At 40.8% G+C, this 21,980-nt stretch overlaps 2 protein-coding genes across 3 annotated transcripts in view; both read left to right on the top strand.

Moving 5' to 3' along the window:
- The first annotated feature begins 1,668 nt into the window (after positions 1-1,668).
- Positions 1,669-14,659, top strand: hgfac (HGF activator). 2 transcript variants are annotated; one of them, XM_078275880.1, is made up of 14 exons: positions 1,669-2,021; positions 2,126-2,189; positions 2,571-2,664; positions 4,654-4,727; positions 4,820-4,963; positions 5,634-5,765; positions 7,483-7,593; positions 7,956-8,130; positions 8,783-8,880; positions 9,976-10,240; positions 11,362-11,501; positions 11,812-11,952; positions 12,658-12,800; positions 13,898-14,659. In XM_078275880.1, the coding sequence occupies exons 1-14, from the start codon at positions 1,956-1,958 to the stop codon at positions 14,069-14,071; spliced, it is 1,821 nt and encodes a 606-aa protein (XP_078132006.1). In that variant the 5' UTR covers positions 1,669-1,955; the 3' UTR covers positions 14,072-14,659. The 2 variants fall into 2 exon arrangements, with proteins under 2 accessions (XP_078132006.1, XP_078132007.1); XM_078275881.1 differs by lacking the exons at positions 7,956-8,130; positions 8,783-8,880.
- Positions 14,660-16,535: 1,876 nt separating this feature from the next.
- LOC144534621 (protein Dok-7-like) overlaps positions 16,536-21,980 on the top strand; it is a 38,815-nt gene continuing 33,370 nt past the window's right edge. The window contains exons 1-4 of the mRNA XM_078276631.1: positions 16,536-16,617; positions 16,729-16,774; positions 18,337-18,567; positions 21,877-21,980. The exon at positions 21,877-21,980 is cut by the window's right edge and continues 97 nt beyond it. Coding sequence (XP_078132757.1) covers positions 16,564-16,617; positions 16,729-16,774; positions 18,337-18,567; positions 21,877-21,980 — 435 coding nt within the window. The 5' untranslated portion in view covers positions 16,536-16,563. The remainder of the gene's footprint in view (positions 16,618-16,728; positions 16,775-18,336; positions 18,568-21,876) is intronic.

Raw genomic sequence — 21,980 nt, 5'->3', positions numbered from 1 at the left:
TTCCAACTGAAACTTTTCTTTTGTAGCCTACATAGATTAATTCTGGTATTTCTGACAGCAGGGAAATCCTTACCATCCCTAACCTGTAAGCCCCCTTGTAAAAACAAAACAAAACTTTAAATACTCCTTTGTTTTAGTTTCTAACCCCAAGTCAAGACATTTACAGCCCTGAATGCTCCTACTTGCAATATTTGACCAAGGCCCAGCTAAATGTATTTGCCAAGTATGTCCAAATTGTCAATAATTAACAGCATAATTGTCTTAGTTGAACAATTCCTCTTTGAAAACACACTACCTTCATCTGGGGATTTGTTGCCAATGTGGACGTGCTGTTTAGTCATCCAGCCTCCTCTTCTAGCTGAGCATCTGGAGAGAGATTATTACAGATGGTGAAAATTAGAGGTTAGATTATGGGACTGGAGATCTTGTCTTGACACAGGCACAGCATGTCATTGCTGGAATGCTGACAACACATGGGGCCTGTAAGTGGTTGGTTGGGCTATTCACTTTTATACTTTCTTTTTTTTTTATTAAGTACTGTCATTACTGAATTCTTCATTACAGTACTTCCTTCCAGATCCCTGATACACTTCAAGTTTGGATATAACGTTATCTTATCTTAAAAAAACTTGGGTGAATGTTTTCATTTCTAGACTACTGACACTATGTATGATGGGTCTATTAGGGGAGAGCACTTTTAATCTGTTTTAGGACTTTCAAAAATCCCGAGTACCTTGGTGTGACATTAGCTAATTTTGCCTGGGACACATCCTCTGACAGATAGTTACGGTTGTTATCAACACATTGCAGGGGAAACTTAACCAACCAATGTTTTCTAACTTTAGTTAGCTTATCGCAATGTAAGCTAACTTCTAAGCATGCTAAAATGAAAATGGCACAAAGCTTTACTCTCTGTGGAATTATTTATTAAGTTATCATGAGGGTAACATTAACAGTTTTAGCCTGAGCTAGCTAGATAATACGATTTAATTGCCATTTGGAGTTTAAAATCAATTTACTTCAAATCGCTGAGGAAATCTAGCTAACGCTAACGTTAGCATTTCAGTCTGGAAGTGAATTAACGACGTTAGCTGAAGTTAGCGTTAGGCTAACACTAGCTAACTAATGAGATTGATTTCAGAATTAAAATCTGTACTTTTATATGAGCTTAATCCTCTATCATGCTCTAATGTAGCTAAGTGTTGTAGTTATATGTGCCGTTATTGTATTGTGTTATAATACCGTAAATTGCTGGGTTGAATTAGCTAGCTAATGTTATTTCTCAGTTTAGGAACCTTATTCTAAACCCTTACAGCTGTGTGGTAATAATAATAATAATAATAACCCTCGGCTTCAAGTGGTCTGAGATAAAACTAGACCTCCTCTTGGCTGTTTCCAGGCTTTAGTTAATATAGCCTGTGACGGAAGACTTTTGCCATTGGCCAATCACAGGTCATTTCAGAGAGACATCTTTATTAACTATAAATCAGAACAACCAGACATCACAGCTGAAACAGTTAAAAAAGTTTATATTATGCGAACCAGGCAAAAAGTAACTTCACACTGGACGGTTCCAGAGGCTGGAAAGGAGGGACTTTGCAGCACCATCTCCTGGCCCGGCCGCCGCCTCTGCCTCTGGAAAGTTTTGGTATGTCCTCTCTCCGTGGATAACTTGCAATGATAAACCGTGGGCGTCTGCAGAGAAGGTTTTACACGGAACACCAGCCGGGGTATAGGATGCCTCAGAGATAGACAAGCCTAATGACGCAACAGGTTTACTCAATACAGCTTAGAAATTGTGAGGGACAGGATAATACTTGCAGGGTTTCCCACGTTTCCTATGACCAAAAGCAGGCTATAAGAACTCGGAAACTGACAGATATAACGTGACACAGGCACACAGACCCTCTTCCGACTTCTGGAAACAAGCTTATCCGGACACCAGAGACCAACAGATGCAAACTTTCATGATGGCATACCTTATATTACTTTTTTTACCTTTTGTTTTCACTACACGGGCGGTAAGTTACAACCATCCTACTCACCTCCGTGCATCTTTTTTTTTTTTATCAATATTGCGGAAAAAGCCAGATAAAGTGCAATAATTTCTCTCCGCTGATTTCAGCGCATATTAAAAGCTGGATATGAAACGGTCATCTCCAAACAGCCATACAAGGAGAGCCGGAAAGGTAGGTTTTACCTCTGACCTGTGTTTAGAGGAGAAAAGAGGGAGGGAGGGGGATGAACATTAGACTGTCAGTGAATGTGATATTTTTTCAGCTGTAGTAATAAAAGTTGTTGGTGCAATATAAATCTAAAGCATGTGGGAGCTAGTGCGTGTATAGGTCTGTAACCTGCCTTATAGCAGCATGATTAAACTTTCTGAGGCGAGGATCATGGATTTACTGTCCTCTAATCAGATATATATATAGTCTGAGGAGTTGTGTGTGAGGTACAGGGGGAAACTGCACAGATGTTTTTCAGACAGTTTCTGATTTCACTCTTTTCTTGTTTTGCCCATCTGTGTTCATTGGGAATCACTAACATGCTGTGTTTTGCTCTGTTGCCAGTTCTTACTACAATGGGAGAAGAATGCAAGTTCCCGTTTCGTCAGGGTGGAAGGATTCATCATCACTGCCTCACCATCCTATCCTCAAAACCATGGTGAGTCCCTATTAGCCAGCCCATCTGGATCTACTGTTTATGTTACACAAACACACATCACTAATGTGCGCGTAATCACACGAGTTACCACACACTCGCTTTAGACAAAGTCTTGACAGGTGGAAGGGCTGTCCTGTCATATTTGGTTTTGTTCACACATTCCTTGTCCTTGTCTACGTCACGCTCACACACACCGCAGTTGTTAAGTCACAGGTGAGGTAATGAGCTAATTTTCTTCAATAACTTGCTCATTGCTGAATCGTATGTGGGCCTTGTAATGGATGAAATTAGAATACCGCTGTTATTATAAACATCCGTTTGTTTTTTAAAGGTGACATAAGATAGAATGTAGAAAATCTTAAACTGTGACTATGGCTGTAGTTTGTAACACATTTCTTCCTACAGTTAATCCCAATGGTGAATAAACAGCTGTCACATTTAAACCCCCGTGGTGCTTTTTTATTACTTCAGGTTGTGAAATCCTCTTTTTATTCGATTTTTATTTTAGGATTAAAAAAAAAACTTGCTGAAGGGCTTCCCAGTCATCAGTCCTTGGAATTGAGACAATAAGGGTGGGTGCCAGCAAGTTGAAGTAACATTAATGCAATTATATATGGCACAACATCTCTGGTCCACCTACGCATAAAGTTACTGCAATAAGACTCTGCATGTTTTTGTGATGTGCTCATGAGCTCAGTGTTAAGATAGGTTTGTCATGAATTGCAGATTCAGTGAGTGTTGCAGAAGTATGCTGATGTTTCTTGGATTGAAGTAGTGGATGACTGACATAGTTAGTGAGTGGCGGTTGGTTATGGTTTAGAGAGATTTTCCTTTTTTTCTCAGAATCAAACTGGCCTCAAAAATGCCGCATTTCCATCACAGAGAAATTGTTAGAGCTCATGCCGCCCTCCATGTGTCATGAAAAAATGCCGCCCTGGGCGGCTGCCCGCTTCGCCCGTGCCAAAAACCGCTACTGCCAACAGAAGTTCCCGAATCTCGTCGTCTCTCCAGTTAAACATTTCCGTTGGCGTCTTTGTGTAAATGACCCTTCTTCTTCACCCTCAGATGTTTGTTTTCTTTCAGTTTCGCATCAGCTGCATGATAGAAACACGCTCACTCGCTCGCTGTGAATTCTCCAGACATTGACCTGCTCTATTCACGTACGGGATCAATCGGACATTACACAGATGTGATGATGGTGCTAAAGGAAACGTCAGGTCATGAAAATGGTACAGTAACAATTCATCCTCGGGCGGGACGTGAATTGCCTGTACCAAATTTCATGGCAGTCAGTCCAAGTGGCAAACTGACCGCCTCAGATAGCCATCTATAAAGCAATATTGCTAGCTTGGCTTAAAGGTGCTCTAAGCGATGTTATGTGACGTTACTCCTTGTTGACGTTCAAAGTATTTTCAAACAAAACGAAGACTAGCTCGCTCCGCCCTCCTCCTCATCCCGTTCCCTCCCTTTTGTGCTTAAGCGCACTAACCCCCCCCCCACCCCCAAATCCTTCTTGTCCGTTATTGGCTGAACACTGGTACACGGTTTGTGTATATTTGCATGGTCCAGGTTGGACCACTTTGTTTTTGTTGGCATGTGTGGACCCTAGGCTGTCTACAGAGACCGCGGTTTTTTACAGTGTGTTTAGGGGACCGGCAGCTCGCAGATAGTGAGGAGATGTTTGCTGTATGTGACAAAAAATGTTGTAGCCTAAAAAACGCGTGACATCGCTTAGAGTACCTTTAAAATCAAAAATGTCCATGAAGCAGTCCTACGCATTGATTTGCTCACAATGGCCTCATACATCCGGAGTTGTTAAAGGGAGAGATACCACAGAATAAACGATATGACACAACATCTGACAGTTGACAAACTTCTCACGGTATTATTGTCGTATTGCCCAACTCTAATTTAATTGCAAATGTTTCCCGTTTGTAATCCAGGTGACATGCTGATGACTGTATAAGATTTCTGTCTGTTCTGTTGTAGGTGCTCCCTCACACATAATTTTGATCGGGACCGGCGGTGGGGCTTCTGTGCACCAGAGAAAACTCAGCCAGATGGTTAGTTTACTGAACACAGTTAGTACAGTGTTTTATCATAATACTGTAATGTTTATCCTCTAACTGTGTTCTTCCCTGTTGATGTGTTTCAGTTTTTGTCCACGCATCACGTAGAATCCCAGATCCATGTCGGGTGAATCCATGTCGTCATGGAGGCGTCTGCACGCTGATCCCACAAAGACACTCGTTTCAGTGCTCCTGTCCTGAGAGCTTCACTGGGAGACTCTGTGAGCAGAGTACGTACATTATTATTATTTTATGGACGACAAGTATAATACCACTGTTGTGTTATGTGTGTCTTCCATTCAAACTTTTCAAATGTTTTAAAAGGAGTTATTGTGTTCATATCATACTGCACATTAGGCTGCCTACTGTCAATCACCTGACAGCCACAGAAGAAGAAAACTTGTCAACTTACAGTGAGATGCATTTAAGAGCTTTGGAAAAAGCTGATAAGCAGACCTTAAGTGAGATTATTATGTCACAAAATGATGGGGAAAAGCCTATATATGTTATTTGAAAAATATTTCATGTGACATGCTTTGCAATAATAATTAAGTGAAATCTTGTTTGTCCAACATCATACTTATTATTTCCAAGATCAAGAATTACATTCCATGCTCTACTGCTTCCCTCTCTTATTTCCCTTAAAGAAGTTTCGCCTTTGGTTGCAAAGAAGTCTGTTATGAGTCATTTGCGAAGAGGTTTCACTCTATATTCAAAGCCATTTAAAGTGCTCACAATCAAACCTAAACAAACAAAAAAAAATAACACAAAAATGGATCCACTTTGAATGCATTTTGCACAACTCAGCCATCAAACTTTGCTCTACACGCTCCATTGAGCTCTTCAATCTCCTCTCGGATTTCAACCTATTGCCTTTTATGTGTTTTGTCGGCTTTTCAGAGAAGTGCTATGAAACCGTACACCTGCGCCATTATGACATCGGAGAGTCTTGGGGACGAATTCACCTCCGTAATGTGGAACAGTGCACATGTGTGGCAGGGGAAATCCTGTGTGAAAGAGTTCAGTACACAAGTAAGATGTGCTTTCAGCTGTTGTTGTGCTTCAATTGTGTCTTGTTTTTGCTCTGGGGTCTGCTTTTGTTAAGATGATGAGAGAGAAAACCAATAAGGGGATGTATTTACAGTACCTTAAACACTAATGCACTTCCACAAACTGTTGAACAGATTGTCAGTTAAGTTACTTTAACTTTAACGTTAACTTTGTTTACTTTACATGTAGTTAGAGTTAGCTAAATTGCACTAGACGCTGTGCATTTGTTAATACTTCAGATCATGTACACCTGATATATTAAACTAAACTACTACTACTAGACTAAAAATGGAGAATAGTGCAATCTAAGGAAAAAAAACCTCTTTAGGTATTTTTGATTGATGTGAGCCTCAAAAGATACAAGTATCAGGTCTCCTCCCAGCCCGGAGACATGCTTTTTCTCTTTGATTTCAGCTCCATAGTTACAAGACTAACCTTGCCATGGAAGAAAAGACAGATTATATGACTCACTGTGACTCAGGAATGGTGTTTTAGGACACGCCCCATGGGTCCATAAGGTGCTTTCATCTCAATGGGGGACGTTCATTGGCATTTAACAGATTGCCTGGCATAAAAGAAGGAATCAGCGAGGTAGTTCCATGCTCACTGAGCCGAAACGTTTTTTTGTCATGATGGTAGGGGCTTATCTGACAGTGGAACAACATCTGTCTTTAAAGCTGAATGCACCTGAATGTCCTTTGACATGGCTTTCAAATGAAATTTGACTATATTTTCATTTTGTACTGAGATCAAATTTTTCTTTTGGCTCATTCGATTTCAACTCCTCAACAGGCCTGTGATCTTTAGATTACCCCAATGCAGATGTGACGTCACTATTCTCCGGCATATTTCACAGGTGTTGCAATAGATCTTAAGGGAATACTCAGATATACTATTTGCACACACAGGACCAGTTTGCACTGTACTTTTTGGATTTCACTGGTGGGATTTTTGTTTGTTTAACCTGCATTCATTGATTTTCTTCCCACTTGAGGGCAGCACAGCATGCTGAAGATATAACATTGACACACAGTGTTATTACCTTATAAAGTTGACATGTTGGCAACCCGTTTCTTATTTACACAAAATGGAGACTAATTACTGAGGGACATATCTGGCTCTTTAGCATACAGTCTATGCTCTTTAGCTGCTAAATGCTCCGATATTCACCAGCTAGTTGCTAACTTTGTCTGTCTGGTGTTTGGTGCTGGGCAGGTAGTGTACAGTAATTTCATCAGAACTTGTTTGTTGAAAACAGCTGCCTGCTGCATTAGGAAAACAACGCTATGAGAGCAGTGCGAGTAAAGAGCCAGATATTTCCCTCAGGAGTAGGGAGAGACAAAAAAAGAGTGAATATTGGACATTCATTAGGCCAAATCACTTATTGCATGTTTAAACCATTTGTAAAACATTACATAACATGCAATTTAGCTGATGCTTTTATCCAAAGCAACTTGCAATTGCTACTGTATGTCAGAGGTCGCACGCCTGTGGAGCAAGTATGGGTTAAGTGTCTTGCTCAGGGACACATTGGTTGATGTATCACAGTGGGAACTGAACCCAGATCTCCCACACCAAAGGCATGTGTCATATCCACTGCGCCATCACCACCCAAAACAGACATATTCTGTTATGTAGCTTACTAATATACACTATGTGTGGTGTTAAGATGTGACCTGGTTTGCCTTTATGTGTCCAGTGTGCCGTTCAAACCCTTGTCAGAATGACGGAACGTGTCGACTGATCACATCCACGAACAAGGAAGTGTGTAACTGCAGACGTGGCTACAGCGGTCCATACTGTAGCTTAGGTGAGAAAAAGCAGGACTGTAGTGACAGGTAGTGATGTTCTTTATGTGTGCCCTCCTATTTGTCATGTATGCATGTTTATGCAGTGCATGTTCATGCACGAGTGTGTGTGATAATGGTTTGATTAATGGCAGGTGAAGACATGAGCAAGCTGCTACTGAATTGTTGTAACTGTTGCTAATGCAAACAGAGTTTTTTAGGACTTGTTCTGACTGGTTTTAGTGTGTAGGATAGAGATCTGCCATCACATTAGCAGAAATTGTCTGATTGCATTCCAATTATTTACATTCTTGTGTTATACTGCGGAATCGATGATTGGGACATTTGTTTTGCGTGCTTCCGTCTGTGGTTTATGTGTGTGCAGAACCAGAGACAGAGTGCTACAACAGCAGGGGCACAGATTACAGAGGGCTGGTGGGCACCACGGTGTCCGGCGCCCGGTGTGTGGCGTGGAACTCAGACCTGCTGTATGACGAGCTCCACGTGGGCACGGTGGATGCCTCGTCCCTCAGGGGCCTCGGGGAACATGCCTACTGCAGGTGTGTGTTGAGACATCCTGCTATATTGGGTAGCAACATGACAAATAAAAGCTACTTCTAGTTATGCCACGAGTAGATTTTGTGTCAATATTGCAGTTGCTACGGTACCAACTGGCTTATCTGGAAGGCCAGATTTCCTTATACTTTTCCCCTACTTTGTAGAATTACTACTGCAGTATCCAACTTCTTACCCTGATCTGGCCAAGCTGCCTGCTAGTCCTAGCTCTTATCTGTAAAGTTCATGTGCCAACATTTGTTGCTCATGTGGTTGAGTCTCCAGACAAAGTCTACTCAGAGGCAACTATAAAACCAGCCTGGGCCTTAAAGAAGCACATGGTGAATCCAGCCTGTGTGTAATAAAAAAACGTATCTCCTCCTCCACATTTGCTCTTCTTCCATTTATTACTGCTTTCCTCAGTCGTCATTGTTGCTATGACTACCGAGCAGCCATATGGCATGCCCACAGCAAATGGCATGTGCCCCAAAATGTCCAAAACATCTAAGAAAAACCCATTTCAAGGCACAATTACACACGTTTGTGCGTCAGACTGTAAGCCATTTAGCTACTGTATTGAACTGAGTAATGTGTGGTGTTCTAAACAATGGTGCCATACCTACACACACTCTGTCCGCTGTGTTTCTGTGTGTGCAGAAACCCAGATGAAGACAAGATGCCGTGGTGCTACACACTAAATGACGCCACCATCTCCTGGGAGTATTGTGACGTCCCCTCCTGTGTTATGTCTGTGTGTGAGTAAATGCAGCAGAGGAAAGGAGTTTTGTAATCTTTTTTTGTCGTGAGTGGGCCCGTGTATTCTTCTGTTGAAACATTTTGGCATGCCAGATTAGAAATCACAGGGCATTAAAGAACCTAATGCATCTGTAATTAGTTTGTAATGTAGTTAGTTTCATCACTGACCGGGTGTATTGATATACTTTGATGCTTGAAGCTAGGAGCGTGATATATTTGTTAGGTTGGCTAGACATATTGTCAAAACAGTTTGATTTTGTTTCATCATTTGCTTCCACTGTTAATAAATTCTGGGCACTGCTGAATTATTTGCTCTGGTCTTTCTATTAACTATTGGCCTTGGTTGTTATTGGTCTTGTTGTTTAGGTAAATCAAAACCCAAAAAAACTTTTTCTTTTGTACCTTATCAAGGATGGCATATTTGTTTAGCTGTCCTTATTATAGATCCCTATTTGAACATTAAACTCATCATTATAAAGTATGAAAAGCTAAGACTGTTTACCAAGGCCACTCGCTGTATCATTCCATATCTTCATTCAGCGAAACATTCCAAATAGCTCAACACCTCATTCAATGTCTCCATTTTCTTTTAATTAGAAGACCAGTGTTTGTGATAAAAACAGAAAGCTGAGAATACAGCTAATCTCTGTTGAGTCACGCTGCTCTGAAAAGTTGAATTCAGCCAAGTTGACTGGTTTTGGAAGAACGCTTTTAAAAACGTGGGCTATGTGAGAAAAGGGGAAATAAGGCATGACTCACCCTGCATCACCATGTCATGTCAGGTGCTGTCAAATGTTTGTGTTGAGTAGGATTTAACACAATGTCATGATGCCAGGGGTATGCACAGACTCCACAAGCTTGTCCCATCTGCTGTGTCCTCCTCAATATATGATTTTAAGGATGAGGTTGCTCTGTAACATTATTCAGCAGAGGTATATTTAGGTAGTGTGTTAGCAAAATATTCTAGCTGTTAGACCGGTTTGTAGTAAGTTTGTTGTTAGTTCTAGTTCTTGTTTAAAAAAATGTAGCTTATAGTAGCAGTTATGCTTTTAAGTTTGAAATAATCATGCACTTTTACTTGTTTCCTCATGCAGCTTCTTCACGAAGGATTGTTCCATTTAATGGCCTGCCCGGCATTAAAAAACCTCAGCCCTCTATGCTTCCCAAAAAGCATGTGTGTGGCAAAAAGAACAAGAAAAGGTTACAGATAGCATCGGGCCGGATATTGGGCGGAATCTCAGCTCTGCCAGGTAGTCACCCCTGGATGGCAGCCATTTACATCGGACAGTCAGACTTCTGCGCCGGCACCATGGTCTCCTCTTGCTGGATTGTCTCTGCAGCTCACTGCTTATTCCGCAAGTACGTCATGAACCCACTTCAGCTGCAATGGATGCTGATATTTGTATTTATGTCACTGCAGTGAAGGCATAGGTTTTATAGCCCTTTTGAGTCAACATACTGTACATAATGTAACTTTCACCAAGTGCCTCTGGAACTTTAAACTGAAACTCTAAAACTCTAAAAATAAATATGTCCTTGCGAGCCCTTTTCAGCCCGTCTGTAAAAGGATGAAAACACTCAGTTTGAGTCAGCAATGTAAGAAACATAATCCTTCAGAAAACATGCATATATATCAGAGGGGGAGCGTTATTTTACATTCTTTTTTTTTTTTACCTCAGCTGAACAAGAGGTCGCAACTTAAGAGGCATTGGATTCAAAGACTCACAGCTTTATGAACACACTATATTAAGACAAGCATCCAGTTCGAGGAAAAACCTAAAAACGTCTCACGCACAGATGCTGTTTACATGCATGTGCATACATGTCAGCAAACAGACATCTGTTGTCATTGTACAAGTTCAAAGATCTTAAGCTAAAACGTTAACATCATTGAATTGGACATCACTAGCTGTGATGGAAAAGCCATGTGTTTTAGAAGGATACAGTAAATGATCTCTGCAAGGCTTTCTTTTAAACATACTGTTAACTGCTAAACTGTTTTTAGAATCAGCTGGGATTTGATTAAACTAATTAAAGCAGAGCAAGAGTCCACAGTGTTGTACCCACAGTACAAACATGTCAAACATAATGAACAACATACTAAAGATTTAGCTATTATTAGAGTCTTGGGTCTAAAAGTGTTCATATTTAACATCAGGGGAAGTCAACGGATCATTAAATCAGGTCCAAAACGGAAAGGGTTCATCCTCTGGGGAGCATACATGTACAAGATACGTTTAATGGAAATCTGCCCATTCGATTTTGATATTTCTTGTGCAAACATGGCCATTTTAAAATGGTGATGCTAAAAAAAAAAAGGTTGTGGTATCCCGGGATTCATCCTCTGGGGATCACAGTTCAAGGACATACAGCTTGTCGAGGTAACTTGGCTGACAGATGGACACGAGTATTAGGAGTACATACTTGCACATACCATACCATACAGCACCATGGACTGATAATAGTGTGTCTTCCCTTAGCCCCCTGAAGTCCCAGCTTCGAGTGGTGCTCGGTCAGCAGAGCTTCAACGTCACGGGTCCCAACACCAGGACATTCGGAGTGGAGCAGTACATCTTTCCTAAACAGTTCTCAGTGTTTAATCCAACACTACATGATATTGGTAAGCATTTACACACACACACACACACACACACACCAGTGACTCATAAACTAGAAGACCTCCTGTCCCCATTCAGAAGCACACATACTCACTTAAGAGCCCACTCTGTGTGCACAGCTGTGCATCACTGAGCAGCTGTGTCCCTGTGCTCCCCCACATGAACACATACACACACACACACACACACACACTCACTGACTTTAGGGTCTGGGGTTTTCATTGGACAGCAGAGTCTCCAAGTCTACCACTTGTTTCATCGTTTTTTGTTGTCTCTTTGCCCGTTTCATAACATTGCATTTCTGTTTGGCAGTTCTGATCAAACTGGCGAAGCGGGACGGGAAGTGTGTGAAGAGAACCCCGTTCATCAGACCCATCTGTCTCCCAGACAAAAGCATGACGTTCCCTGATGGGTACTGCTGTACTATTAGCGGCTGGGGACACATGCATGAGAGTGAGTGATGAGGAAATCATGGCAGTAATGTGTCATCATGATAACACCTATCTACGTACATTCATACACTGGAACACTGTATATTTTTGGGCTTTTCTTTTGGGCATGCATCTCTACCCCATCCTTGCTGTTGGCTAGTTGGTTTGTGTAAAACACACAGAGTGGACGTAAACAGGCAAGAGGCTGTGTGTCGCCAACTGCGGCAAAAAAACCCCATTTGAGATGCATATTCTGAATGTGCTGTATACATGTCCAAAAGATTTTCCTAAAACCTGAAAAATATGGATACATCCCACATCTTTTAATTGGAAAATGCTACATTTCAAATAAGGCCTAATTCGGACTATCCAAATGGAATATGCTGTTTAAATGACCCATATCAAATTTGGAATAAAAGTGGAATATTAGTGTGCATTTAAACATAGTAACAGATAACAAAGCTAACAGGAGAGTGTGAAAGATGTCAGTCAAGCACAGTCAGTTCACAGCTACTCAGTTCTGAGAATCAGGCAACATAAGTGGCCACACCGTGTGGGTGAACTATCAGTGTATTGGGCCCTAAATACAACTAACTGAAAAATCAAAAATAATAGTAAACATTTAGGGCTTTCTTTTTTGTGTCTTGAGGGGATTTGGCCAAGGCCCTGTTCAGGTTAAAAAGGTTTTCTTGTAACGTAATACGTTGTTTGTGCTTTATTTTGACAGAGGCACAGGGTTACTCTAGTCTGCAGGAGGCTGGAGTGAGGCTGATTCCTCATGACACTTGTAGGAAGCCAAATGTTTATGGCAACCATGTCACTGCTGACATGATTTGCGCAGGGCTCAACGGCTGTGTCGACGCCTGCCAGGTAGGAAAACATTTTGAGACGAACAGTGATTATTAAATCCAAGACTGCCAAGTGGATGGTTATGTCCTACTATTAGAAAAAAACAAATAAAACTTTCTTTTCAAATTCATTTTATTACACAAAGTCAAGGGATACGTACACACACACATATACAGTACACACACACACACACACACACACACACACATATACAGTACACACACACACACACACACACACACACACACACACACACACACACACACACACACACACATAACCATATACATACACTTTAATACAAAAGTGTTCAGTTATGCAAAAAACAAAAACTTATTTACATCCCAACATTAATTGACCTACGTCGACTTCCAATGTTTTAACTCGAGCCTGCACCCTGATTCAAAGTATACACCCACTTTCAAGAATGTAATTCTGTTCTTTATTCCTATTAACATCCATTTAAACAACCCACTGATATCTCACAAACAAGGCACCTTAGCTAGCTCATTTAATCTGACATTATTGGCATTTTAGTTAGGTGTCATTACCTCTTTTACTCTTCACTCTCAACAGGTTATGTGTTAGCAAGCTAAAATGATCTTAATGTAAGAATTACTTTGTTTTAATTTACTGATCCATACACACCAAACGAGGCTAGGTTGAATTAAAACTTACGAGAGCTGGAGCATACAGCTCTTATTTTAGTTTTTGTCTTATTGCTCTGGAGTATTGGAAATTACAACTGATCTCAAAGTGTTCTGGGCAAAATAGACTGCCAGAGCCCACATGGTTGTTGACCTCCCTTGACTCTGAAAGGGTTGATATCAGAAGACTTGAGATATCAGAGTAATGGAATAGCACAAAGATGGCAACAGGGATTCCCTTGAGTAAAGTGCAAGGGTCTGAAAACTGCAGAGATGTCTGCAGTGCCAGACTAACTACTCAAACTGCGGTGTAAAATATTCAAGCTCCTTCTTCTTAAATTAAATGTCACAGTTATCTGTTTACGTCATGGGTAGGATGCAATTTTTTAGTAATACATTAGGTTCCAAGTGGGTGACTTAGCTGTTTGTGTGACTCCACTTTGATGTGCATGTATGTTTATGTTTCCCCAGGGTGACTCCGGGGGCCCTCTGGCTTGTTCGAGGGATGATGTCAGCTTCCTGTATGGGATCATCAGCTGGGGAGAGGGCTGCGGCCGCTCTCAAAAACCTGGTGTTTACACTAAAGTTGGGAACTATATCGATTGGATCAATTCAGTGATCAGACACAAACCCAAGGCTTCATAAAGGGACATTACCTGGACATTAGTTTTTAATATATTAAATATTGTACTATGTTGTATTTTGTTTTTATTTGTAATGCTTGTGGAAGTTTATAGGTTATATTTTTTAACTGTGAAACATGTTGTGACTGAATAAACCTTTACTGACTTGATAAAGCCTTTTATTTATATATAAAATAATGGTCGTAGCATTAGTGATGTGAGTGAGTTTTTTTGAAGTAGAGTTTGCATTTTGGATGTTGCCATCTTGGTATTTTGGAGCCAGAAGAGTGACATATTTGGACAAAAGTTGTGTATGGTCCGTATGGTCTCAATGGCGCTGCGGTCTGCAGTAAACTAAACGCTTTTCAACCGGCTGACACGAGTCGTCCAGCGGGAAACCGCGGACCTCTGGGCAGTGCACTGACGCCGTTTATCTGCATGTACAAACTTTTCCTTGATTTGCAGGTAACGTTAGCGCTAGCTAGCTAGCTTTGGTGCTACCGAACGCTGGACAAAACATTTTTTGGCGATCAACTTGTTCCAATCAACTTTGATAAAGTAAAAACACACAGTGTCAAATTTTAAGACGTAAACACGGACAACACCGAAAACTGGCTGTGAGTATTACTGGCCGACCAGTAAGCAAGCGATCCCGGCCACCGCCAGCTGGCTGTCACCTAAGACTGGAGCTTCCAAGTCCGACAACATATCGGAGCAAATGTGCAATTGGCCATCAATTTTTGTAAAACTGACCATATTCAAACTGTACACAGTTAATTTCTCGCATAAAACAGTCTCAGAAATGAATTTAGTGGTGAAATAGCAGACGAAAAAAGCAATCAATTCTTGAATCTCGCGGCTTGGCTGCGGCTCATAAGATTCGGCGTGTCCCCTTTTTTTCGTCTAGCCATCACACATCCAGGTAGCGATGTGGCCCGGCCGGGAAGGGAGGGAGGAAGCCGGTTCAGCCTGCTGGAGAAGCTGCTACAGCGCCTGTCTCCTTACCTTGCCCGGGGCCGGGGCACATCGCTACACGCTGTAGCGGCGATGATGCCGAATCTCAGATGAGCCTCAGCTGAGCCTCGCATGATTGAACTGCGCTTATAGTTAGATAAAGTTGTGGGGAAATGAGTGTTGAAATAGCAGACGAAAATTGTAAAAGGTTTCCTGTTGTTGCCTGCTGCTACTACGGCAAACTCCAAATCTAGATTCTAGAATTGATTGCTTTTTTCGTCTGCTATTTCACCACTAAATTCATTTCTGAGACTGAGTTTTATGCGAGAAATTAACTGTGTACAGTTTGAATATGGTCAGTTTTACAAAAATTGATGGCCAATTGCACATTTGCTCCGATACGTTGTCGGACTTGGAAGCTCCAGTCTTAGGTGACAGCCAGCTGGCGGTGGCCAGGATCGCTTGCTTACTGGTCGGCCAGTAATACTCACAGGCCCCGCTGTCAGCTGGAAGTGGTTTCAGACCCTCCCACCAGCCGTTGGGCCACGCCTCCTCATTTAAATTGACACCTGTCACTTCTAAATGAAAAGCTTAATGTTAAATCGAAATGTAAAAGGTGAATCTTAAAATGTCAATGTAAAACATAAAATTCAAAAGATAAAATGTCAAATTGAAAATTGAAAATTATCGTCGTATTGTCTTTTTTTCTATTTGAGATTTTAATTTAACTATTTCCATTTAAGCTTTTACATTTCACATTTAATTATGGCATGATTTTTCCTAGTAGCGTAGTAAAATAATACTATTTTTAATTTTTATCTTGCTTCGTTTTCTGTTTGGACTTTCAATTTGAATAATGAATAAATATATCCTCCATACCGCACTGGCTTTAGTCATAATTGTGCCAAGCCTGTAGCTTTCGACATGTATTTGATTGTAATACAGCATCTTTAGTTGCCAAGAGTTATTTTTTCAGTGCTGAAGCTTCAACTTCATTCAGTGCTTACTTTACCTGAGATTTCAACTTTATTCAGCACTTCATTCACTTCCATTTTATCTGTTTCCACTTCTTTTAGTATTTCAACTACTATAATTCAACATTCAAGCATATTATAACTTTAATTTTACACACTATGAGGCCAACTAGAGACCATTTATGAATATAAACTTCTGCAGAATGTATTTCAAATACACATTTACACAATTGAAGCCACTTCCACTTTTTTTAAATTTTCAGGAGTACTTTGCGACATACTTCCCGTTTTATGAAATAACCATAAATAACAAACAAAACTGTGTATATTTGTAAAGATACTATGGAATGTTGTATGAGAATGTGATTGTTTCCTCCAGTAGCAGGTGGTGTAAACCAGTCCAGGTGGCAACATGGTCGGCTGGCTGGTGCACAGACAGACAGACCGACAGACAGATACTGGTCATGCCATTTTCCGTGCCTTGCTGGGGGCGAGTTTGCGCCCCACAAGCAAAGAGAGCAGCTATTTTGAAAGTGACCCCTCATTCAGGCAGCGACTGTGCAGCTGTCAGGAACCATGACTGAAGATGACGGATTCTGTTGTCGTGGAGGGATATGCCAGACTCCGAGATGGAAAAAAGGTGTTTAGCGTGACTAAATTTGCTGACTGATATGGCTGAAGTAATTCAACGCACTTTCATCTGTGCTTAAAAAAAGTTTGTCTCTAACGTTACGTTTGCTTTCTTCCACAGTGGAAAACTAGGTGGCTCGTTCTTCGCAAGCCGTCGCCTGTAGCAGGTAAAAAAAACCCCACCGTTTATTACCGGTCAGTTTTACACATTTCACGTGTTTCTTACTGCGAGTTATCTATGAAATGTGTGTAAACAAATTAATGCGCATGTTAGCTGCGCCAGATTAAAATAAGCTAACGTTAGCTTGTTGAACATATCAGGTGCTTCCCTGCATGTGTTGTTGCAACTTGCATGGACCCTTCCTGTGTTGATGAGACCGTTTGTGTTCGTATATTCAGAAGGTGGCCTTGTATATGCGCTCAAATAAGGGTCAAACTGATTTAGAGCTTGTAAAATAAAGTAGAAAACGAGTTTCAAAACCTGTAATTGTATTTCAACCCTTTATAAACCTGTGACAAGACTACATGATAAACTCAAGTAATAGAAACAGTTTGTTTTTGTAGACAACAAGCTAACATTTGTGGGGAAACAGCGAGGTTACACAAAGTCTGAGAGAAAACATCTCTTTTTTTTGTGAAGATCTGAGTATACAGAGTCAAAGCAGGAGGTACAAATATATTTTAAACGAGTATATTTAAAGTGCAAATGTTTGCAATGATTTCGGCTGTAAAAGCGGGGTTAAAATTCGTTCAGGTCATCTTAAATGCGCGTTCACGTGTAGTCATTTGTTGATTTGAATTTCACGGTTTGCTTTGAGTCTGTAACGTTACTTATGCCTTTGTGTAACCCGTTCTCTTAAATCCATGGTGTAACCTCACTGTTGATATCATTTGTGCACAATTCGATTTTGATATTCTCAAATCACATGTCTACACATTCACAAGCTTTAATTTTTCATGCAGAGATTTTCTAAGGATGCAAAGGCTGATATTCAACCACAGATCTGAACTATTTCTGAGCTTGATTCCACAAACTCAAAATCTTATTGACTCTTATTTGAGCCCATCCTCAAAGTTAATGTGCTAAAGACTGATGGTCTGAGCCCTGCTGTATTTTTAGATACACCAAACCTGTACTTGTTATTTAGTCACATTTACTGAGGAGGCTTCAGCCTGAAGTTGAGTTTGAAGTTGTCTAAACTTACCTTACCTCTGGCCTTTTTGTATTTTGTGACTAAGAAACTAGGATTCAAAGTAATGAAGTGGCTGTATTGCATTACACAGACATGTTTCTTTGGATATCTGGTGCTGGACAGCTTAACATACTCCACAGGTTAGACTGAGGTTGAGTGCTGCTCCTCTTCATCTTTGATGTCAGTGTTATCACAGCTGTCTGCGCTCATGCCTCAGTTATGTGGGTAAAGAAGTGTGTGTGTGAAGGAGTGAGATGCTCAAACACACAGTGTTGTTATGTCAGTTGACACTAATTGTTTGAAGGTGCCAAAAGACTACAGGACACTCCAACAGCTACTGTGCGTGAGAATACATGTTATATACATACATGTACTTGACAGTGTAATTCATTATGGATTTAACTGTGTTTCCAGTATGTTACATTTTGCGTAATATAAAAATGTAATGTAAACTGCAGTTTAACTGTGCAAATACATCTACTGATGCTGCTGGACACATCTTCAGTGATGTTCATACCGACTCTCTGACTCTCCAGACTGCCTCGTGCTGCTGGTTTTTAAAGACAAGTCTGAAAAAGCGCAGGGCAACAAGGAGAGGGCCAGTGTTATCTTGGAGGAGATCTGCGGTCTGGACATAGGACAGTGGTATGAAGGTGTTGCTTTTACTCTGGCCATCCTCTGCCTGAACCAGGCTGCTCTACTGGGCTTCGACAGCAAGGAGGCCCTGCAGGCGTGGGACGCCCGCCTACGATACAGCCTCGGAGAAGGTAAGGAGATCACTCTGTGCTTTGGTTTCAATGTCCTTCTGATGTGTCACTTCTCAGAACTTTTCAAGAAACGTGAATCACTCTACATTTTACAGAATACCACATTTGACCTCCCTATACTGGAATCAAAGCAATTCTGTGAATTAGTTCATGAATATATCCAGGGGCCTTATTTATGAAAGCCTTAGAGGTGATCAGCCGAATCACAGGAAGAGAGTGTTGCTTCAGCATTTTTGAAAAAAGCCACAGTTTCTGGACTGATGATTCATTTAATCAAGGTAACCGCATGGTACAGATTCATAAAGTAAATCCTGGCTTTCATAATGACAGAAAGATACAGCTCCATGCGTCAGTTATAAATTCATGTTTATGCTTCTTTTATCTTGGCGAGATGCAGTTGGTTGCTGACATATTTGGGACGTTTTAGTTGAGGTTAAGGATGATGTTCTAAGCTAGCCTAGTTTGCCTTTAAGGCTACCTTACACTACTGATGCATTACACATAAACGGTTACAGACCATCCCCTATTACATGGTACCTGCTCGCCTCGCCTCTACTCGCCTTTTTTGGTTTTCCATTATGAAAAAAAGTCCCTGGTACCTGCCAACAGATACTTTTTTTTTAGTATCACCTCCGTCGAGGTTTCAAGCAAGCTGAGGCGATACCAAAAGGTGATGTGAACACCTGCAGACTACTGATTGGTCAGAGAGAATCGTCACTAATCACTGCGTCATCATTGCTAGCGACAGACAGGTGTGTCCTGAACAAGCCCACCATTTTTAAATAGTTTAGCCAGTTTTTTTTTCAGCTTCTTTTGAAACAAAATCTTTCTTCTGGCTGCGGCACCAGCCACATGCCGAGAATCAAAAACGGCACACCTTCGACGTTCTGTGCGTGTGTCGCGTTAGGTCACGGCAGTTTCCTGCGGTGTCGCTATGACGACCAGCCGCGCTCGCCTCACGCATGAGGCGGTACTAAATCTGCAATGGAAAAAGGTCGACGGGACACCGCGGTCGAGTAGAGTCGAGCAGATACCATGTAATGGAAAAACGCCAATATGTCATCCCCCTGTCACCTGCTTTTGCTTCATCTTACCTACCTAAAACAAATCAGTTTGCATGATGAGTGCTAATGGTAATGATCTTATAGTAGATCACGTCATGCAAACTTAATTGTTGGGTATGGTCATTTTAAAACTTTAAAAGTTGGTTGCAAGTTTTTTTTGTTTCTAAGACTGATGGCATGATGGTTATCTCCATACACAAGAATTTCTGACATCATAGAATTAAAAGTTAATTTATACCTAAGCGTTGAGACTCAACGTGTATACAGTCCATTGTGTGGATCTATTGTATAAGTTATATAAGTGATAAACAGATAAGATCTAATAATAGCATTGGACTGTTCAGCTGGTGGCTGGCGTCCAGCTGAATTTTAAAGCAGTCACTAATGACTGTTAGACCTGACTGTGTGCTAGAGGACATTGTGCTAGAAGACAAATTGCATCGCAGTTAGGAGTGTAATTGTACACAAAAATCACAGTTTAGTATGTACTTCAGTTTTGGGATCAGGGTCTGGTATGTTTTTGGGAAGAAGGAAAAAAAATGCAGTAAATGTATTTTTGAGTATAAACATTCAACAGTGGCTCAAACAGTTAAGCAGGGTGTCCGCGGGGTTTAAAAAGTTAGTACATATTCAGGCCATTAAAAGGTATTTATCGCCATTTTACGAGGTATTCATTTTTTGAATGATTTTTTTGCAAACTATGAGTTGTCCATTTGTTTTATTATGTCTATTTCTTTAAGTTGATCTTGTAAAGTTTGTGTTATATGATATCCTATCCCGTATTTTAGCCTGACAAGCCAGACCCACATCAAGATATTGGGTCTGGGAACTCACCATTGGCAAGGCTCAATCCGAGGGGCAGGATAAACGGTTGTCTTTCAAATTCCCACTGCACGCAATAGGATAGCGCTACAACCAGGCCGAGCAACGAAGAAGGTAGCGGAGCTAGTTGACAGATTCAGCTTTTGCCGTATCCGGTTGGCAAAACTCCGGGGAACGTCAAAAAGTAACGTTACCTGAAAACAGCGTGTAGTTTCTTTTTAGCATCTCACGTCACACTTTCAGTCACTTTCAGTCACTCATAAACCTGCAACTCAATGGCGTGTTTGTTTTAAAAAATATTGAGAAGGTATTGAAAAATTGTATTAAAAGGTATTGAATTTACCTCCAGGATTTCTGTATATACCCTGTTAAGGCACTCAAATATTGGCATATTATCAATCAGAAAAATAAATAACACAAATGTCAGTCATTTTTCATAATAAGACTGACTTGTTGATAATTCCCGAACTGCAGCTTTTGCTCGTTCATACACAACAGACTAACTAAAACGTACACATGAAGGGCCTTTGTAGCGGGGCTCGAGTACTTTGCCCATATGGTTTAATTCAGTATTTTCTACGACTGAGTATGGTTACATATACGCAACGATATATAACATTAGTTATTACTTTGGCACGATCCAAATCTGCAGTGGGAGGCTGCCTGAACGCTGTGGGTAGATGAACTCGCCTTTCTAAGTCTGTTTTTTGTTTCGTTAAGCTAATCGACCAATTTGGGTGATGCCGTAGTAAATGTTTGAAGTTTATCCACACATATACCCGACTTCAGTTAAACAATGATGAAGTTCCACAAACTCAGGGGCAGAAACACAAATGCAGTGTTCATACGTTGTTCTAATTTTACATCCAGCTTTCCTCATTGGTTTCTCATTATCAACAGAACACAGACTCAGTTACACAGATGTTTATTAGAGGCTTTGATTGATTGCATTGGGCTTTAGATCTGAGCATGCTGGGTTCAGAGCTCAGCTCGCTGATCTCATTCTCTGTATGCAGCTGTTTTGCCTTTTTATTTATTTATTTATTTTTTATTGTTGAATGAAATGAAATCCGTGCTGAAGTAATTATTTTGTAAGGACAGTGTGTTTTCTATCCCCTGTGAAGCCTATTTGCAACTATTTTCAACCTGGACTCTCAGGCAGCTGGATTCACATTTGCATGATTTCAACTGTATTTTAAATTCCTGCACACCTCCTTACAGTGAAAATCAATACAATACAAAGAACTTTTGATACTTTTTAGACAGACTTTACTGGTCAAGTAAAGTATTGGAGAGCCATTTCCAGAAAAGAAGCCAGTCTCTCTACTGAGGAGACTGTATTGAAAAGATGAGATGAAATGATGCTTGAAGTTTCTGTTGTTGGCCTTTCTTCATTGTTCTATTGGGTTCTCTGTTTTCTTAGTTCACAGATTCAGTGTTGGAGTCTTACCAGGGACCAAGTTGGAGAGTGGACCTGCAACTCTTCATTTGTGCAACAACCTACTGGCTCTTGCCAGGGATGTCCCT

Source organism: Sander vitreus, chromosome 19 (genome assembly GCF_031162955.1).
Source record: "Sander vitreus isolate 19-12246 chromosome 19, sanVit1, whole genome shotgun sequence".
In the NCBI taxonomy this organism is placed as follows: domain Eukaryota; kingdom Metazoa; phylum Chordata; class Actinopteri; order Perciformes; family Percidae; genus Sander; species Sander vitreus.
This window is presented reverse-complemented; position numbering and strand designations above follow the sequence as displayed.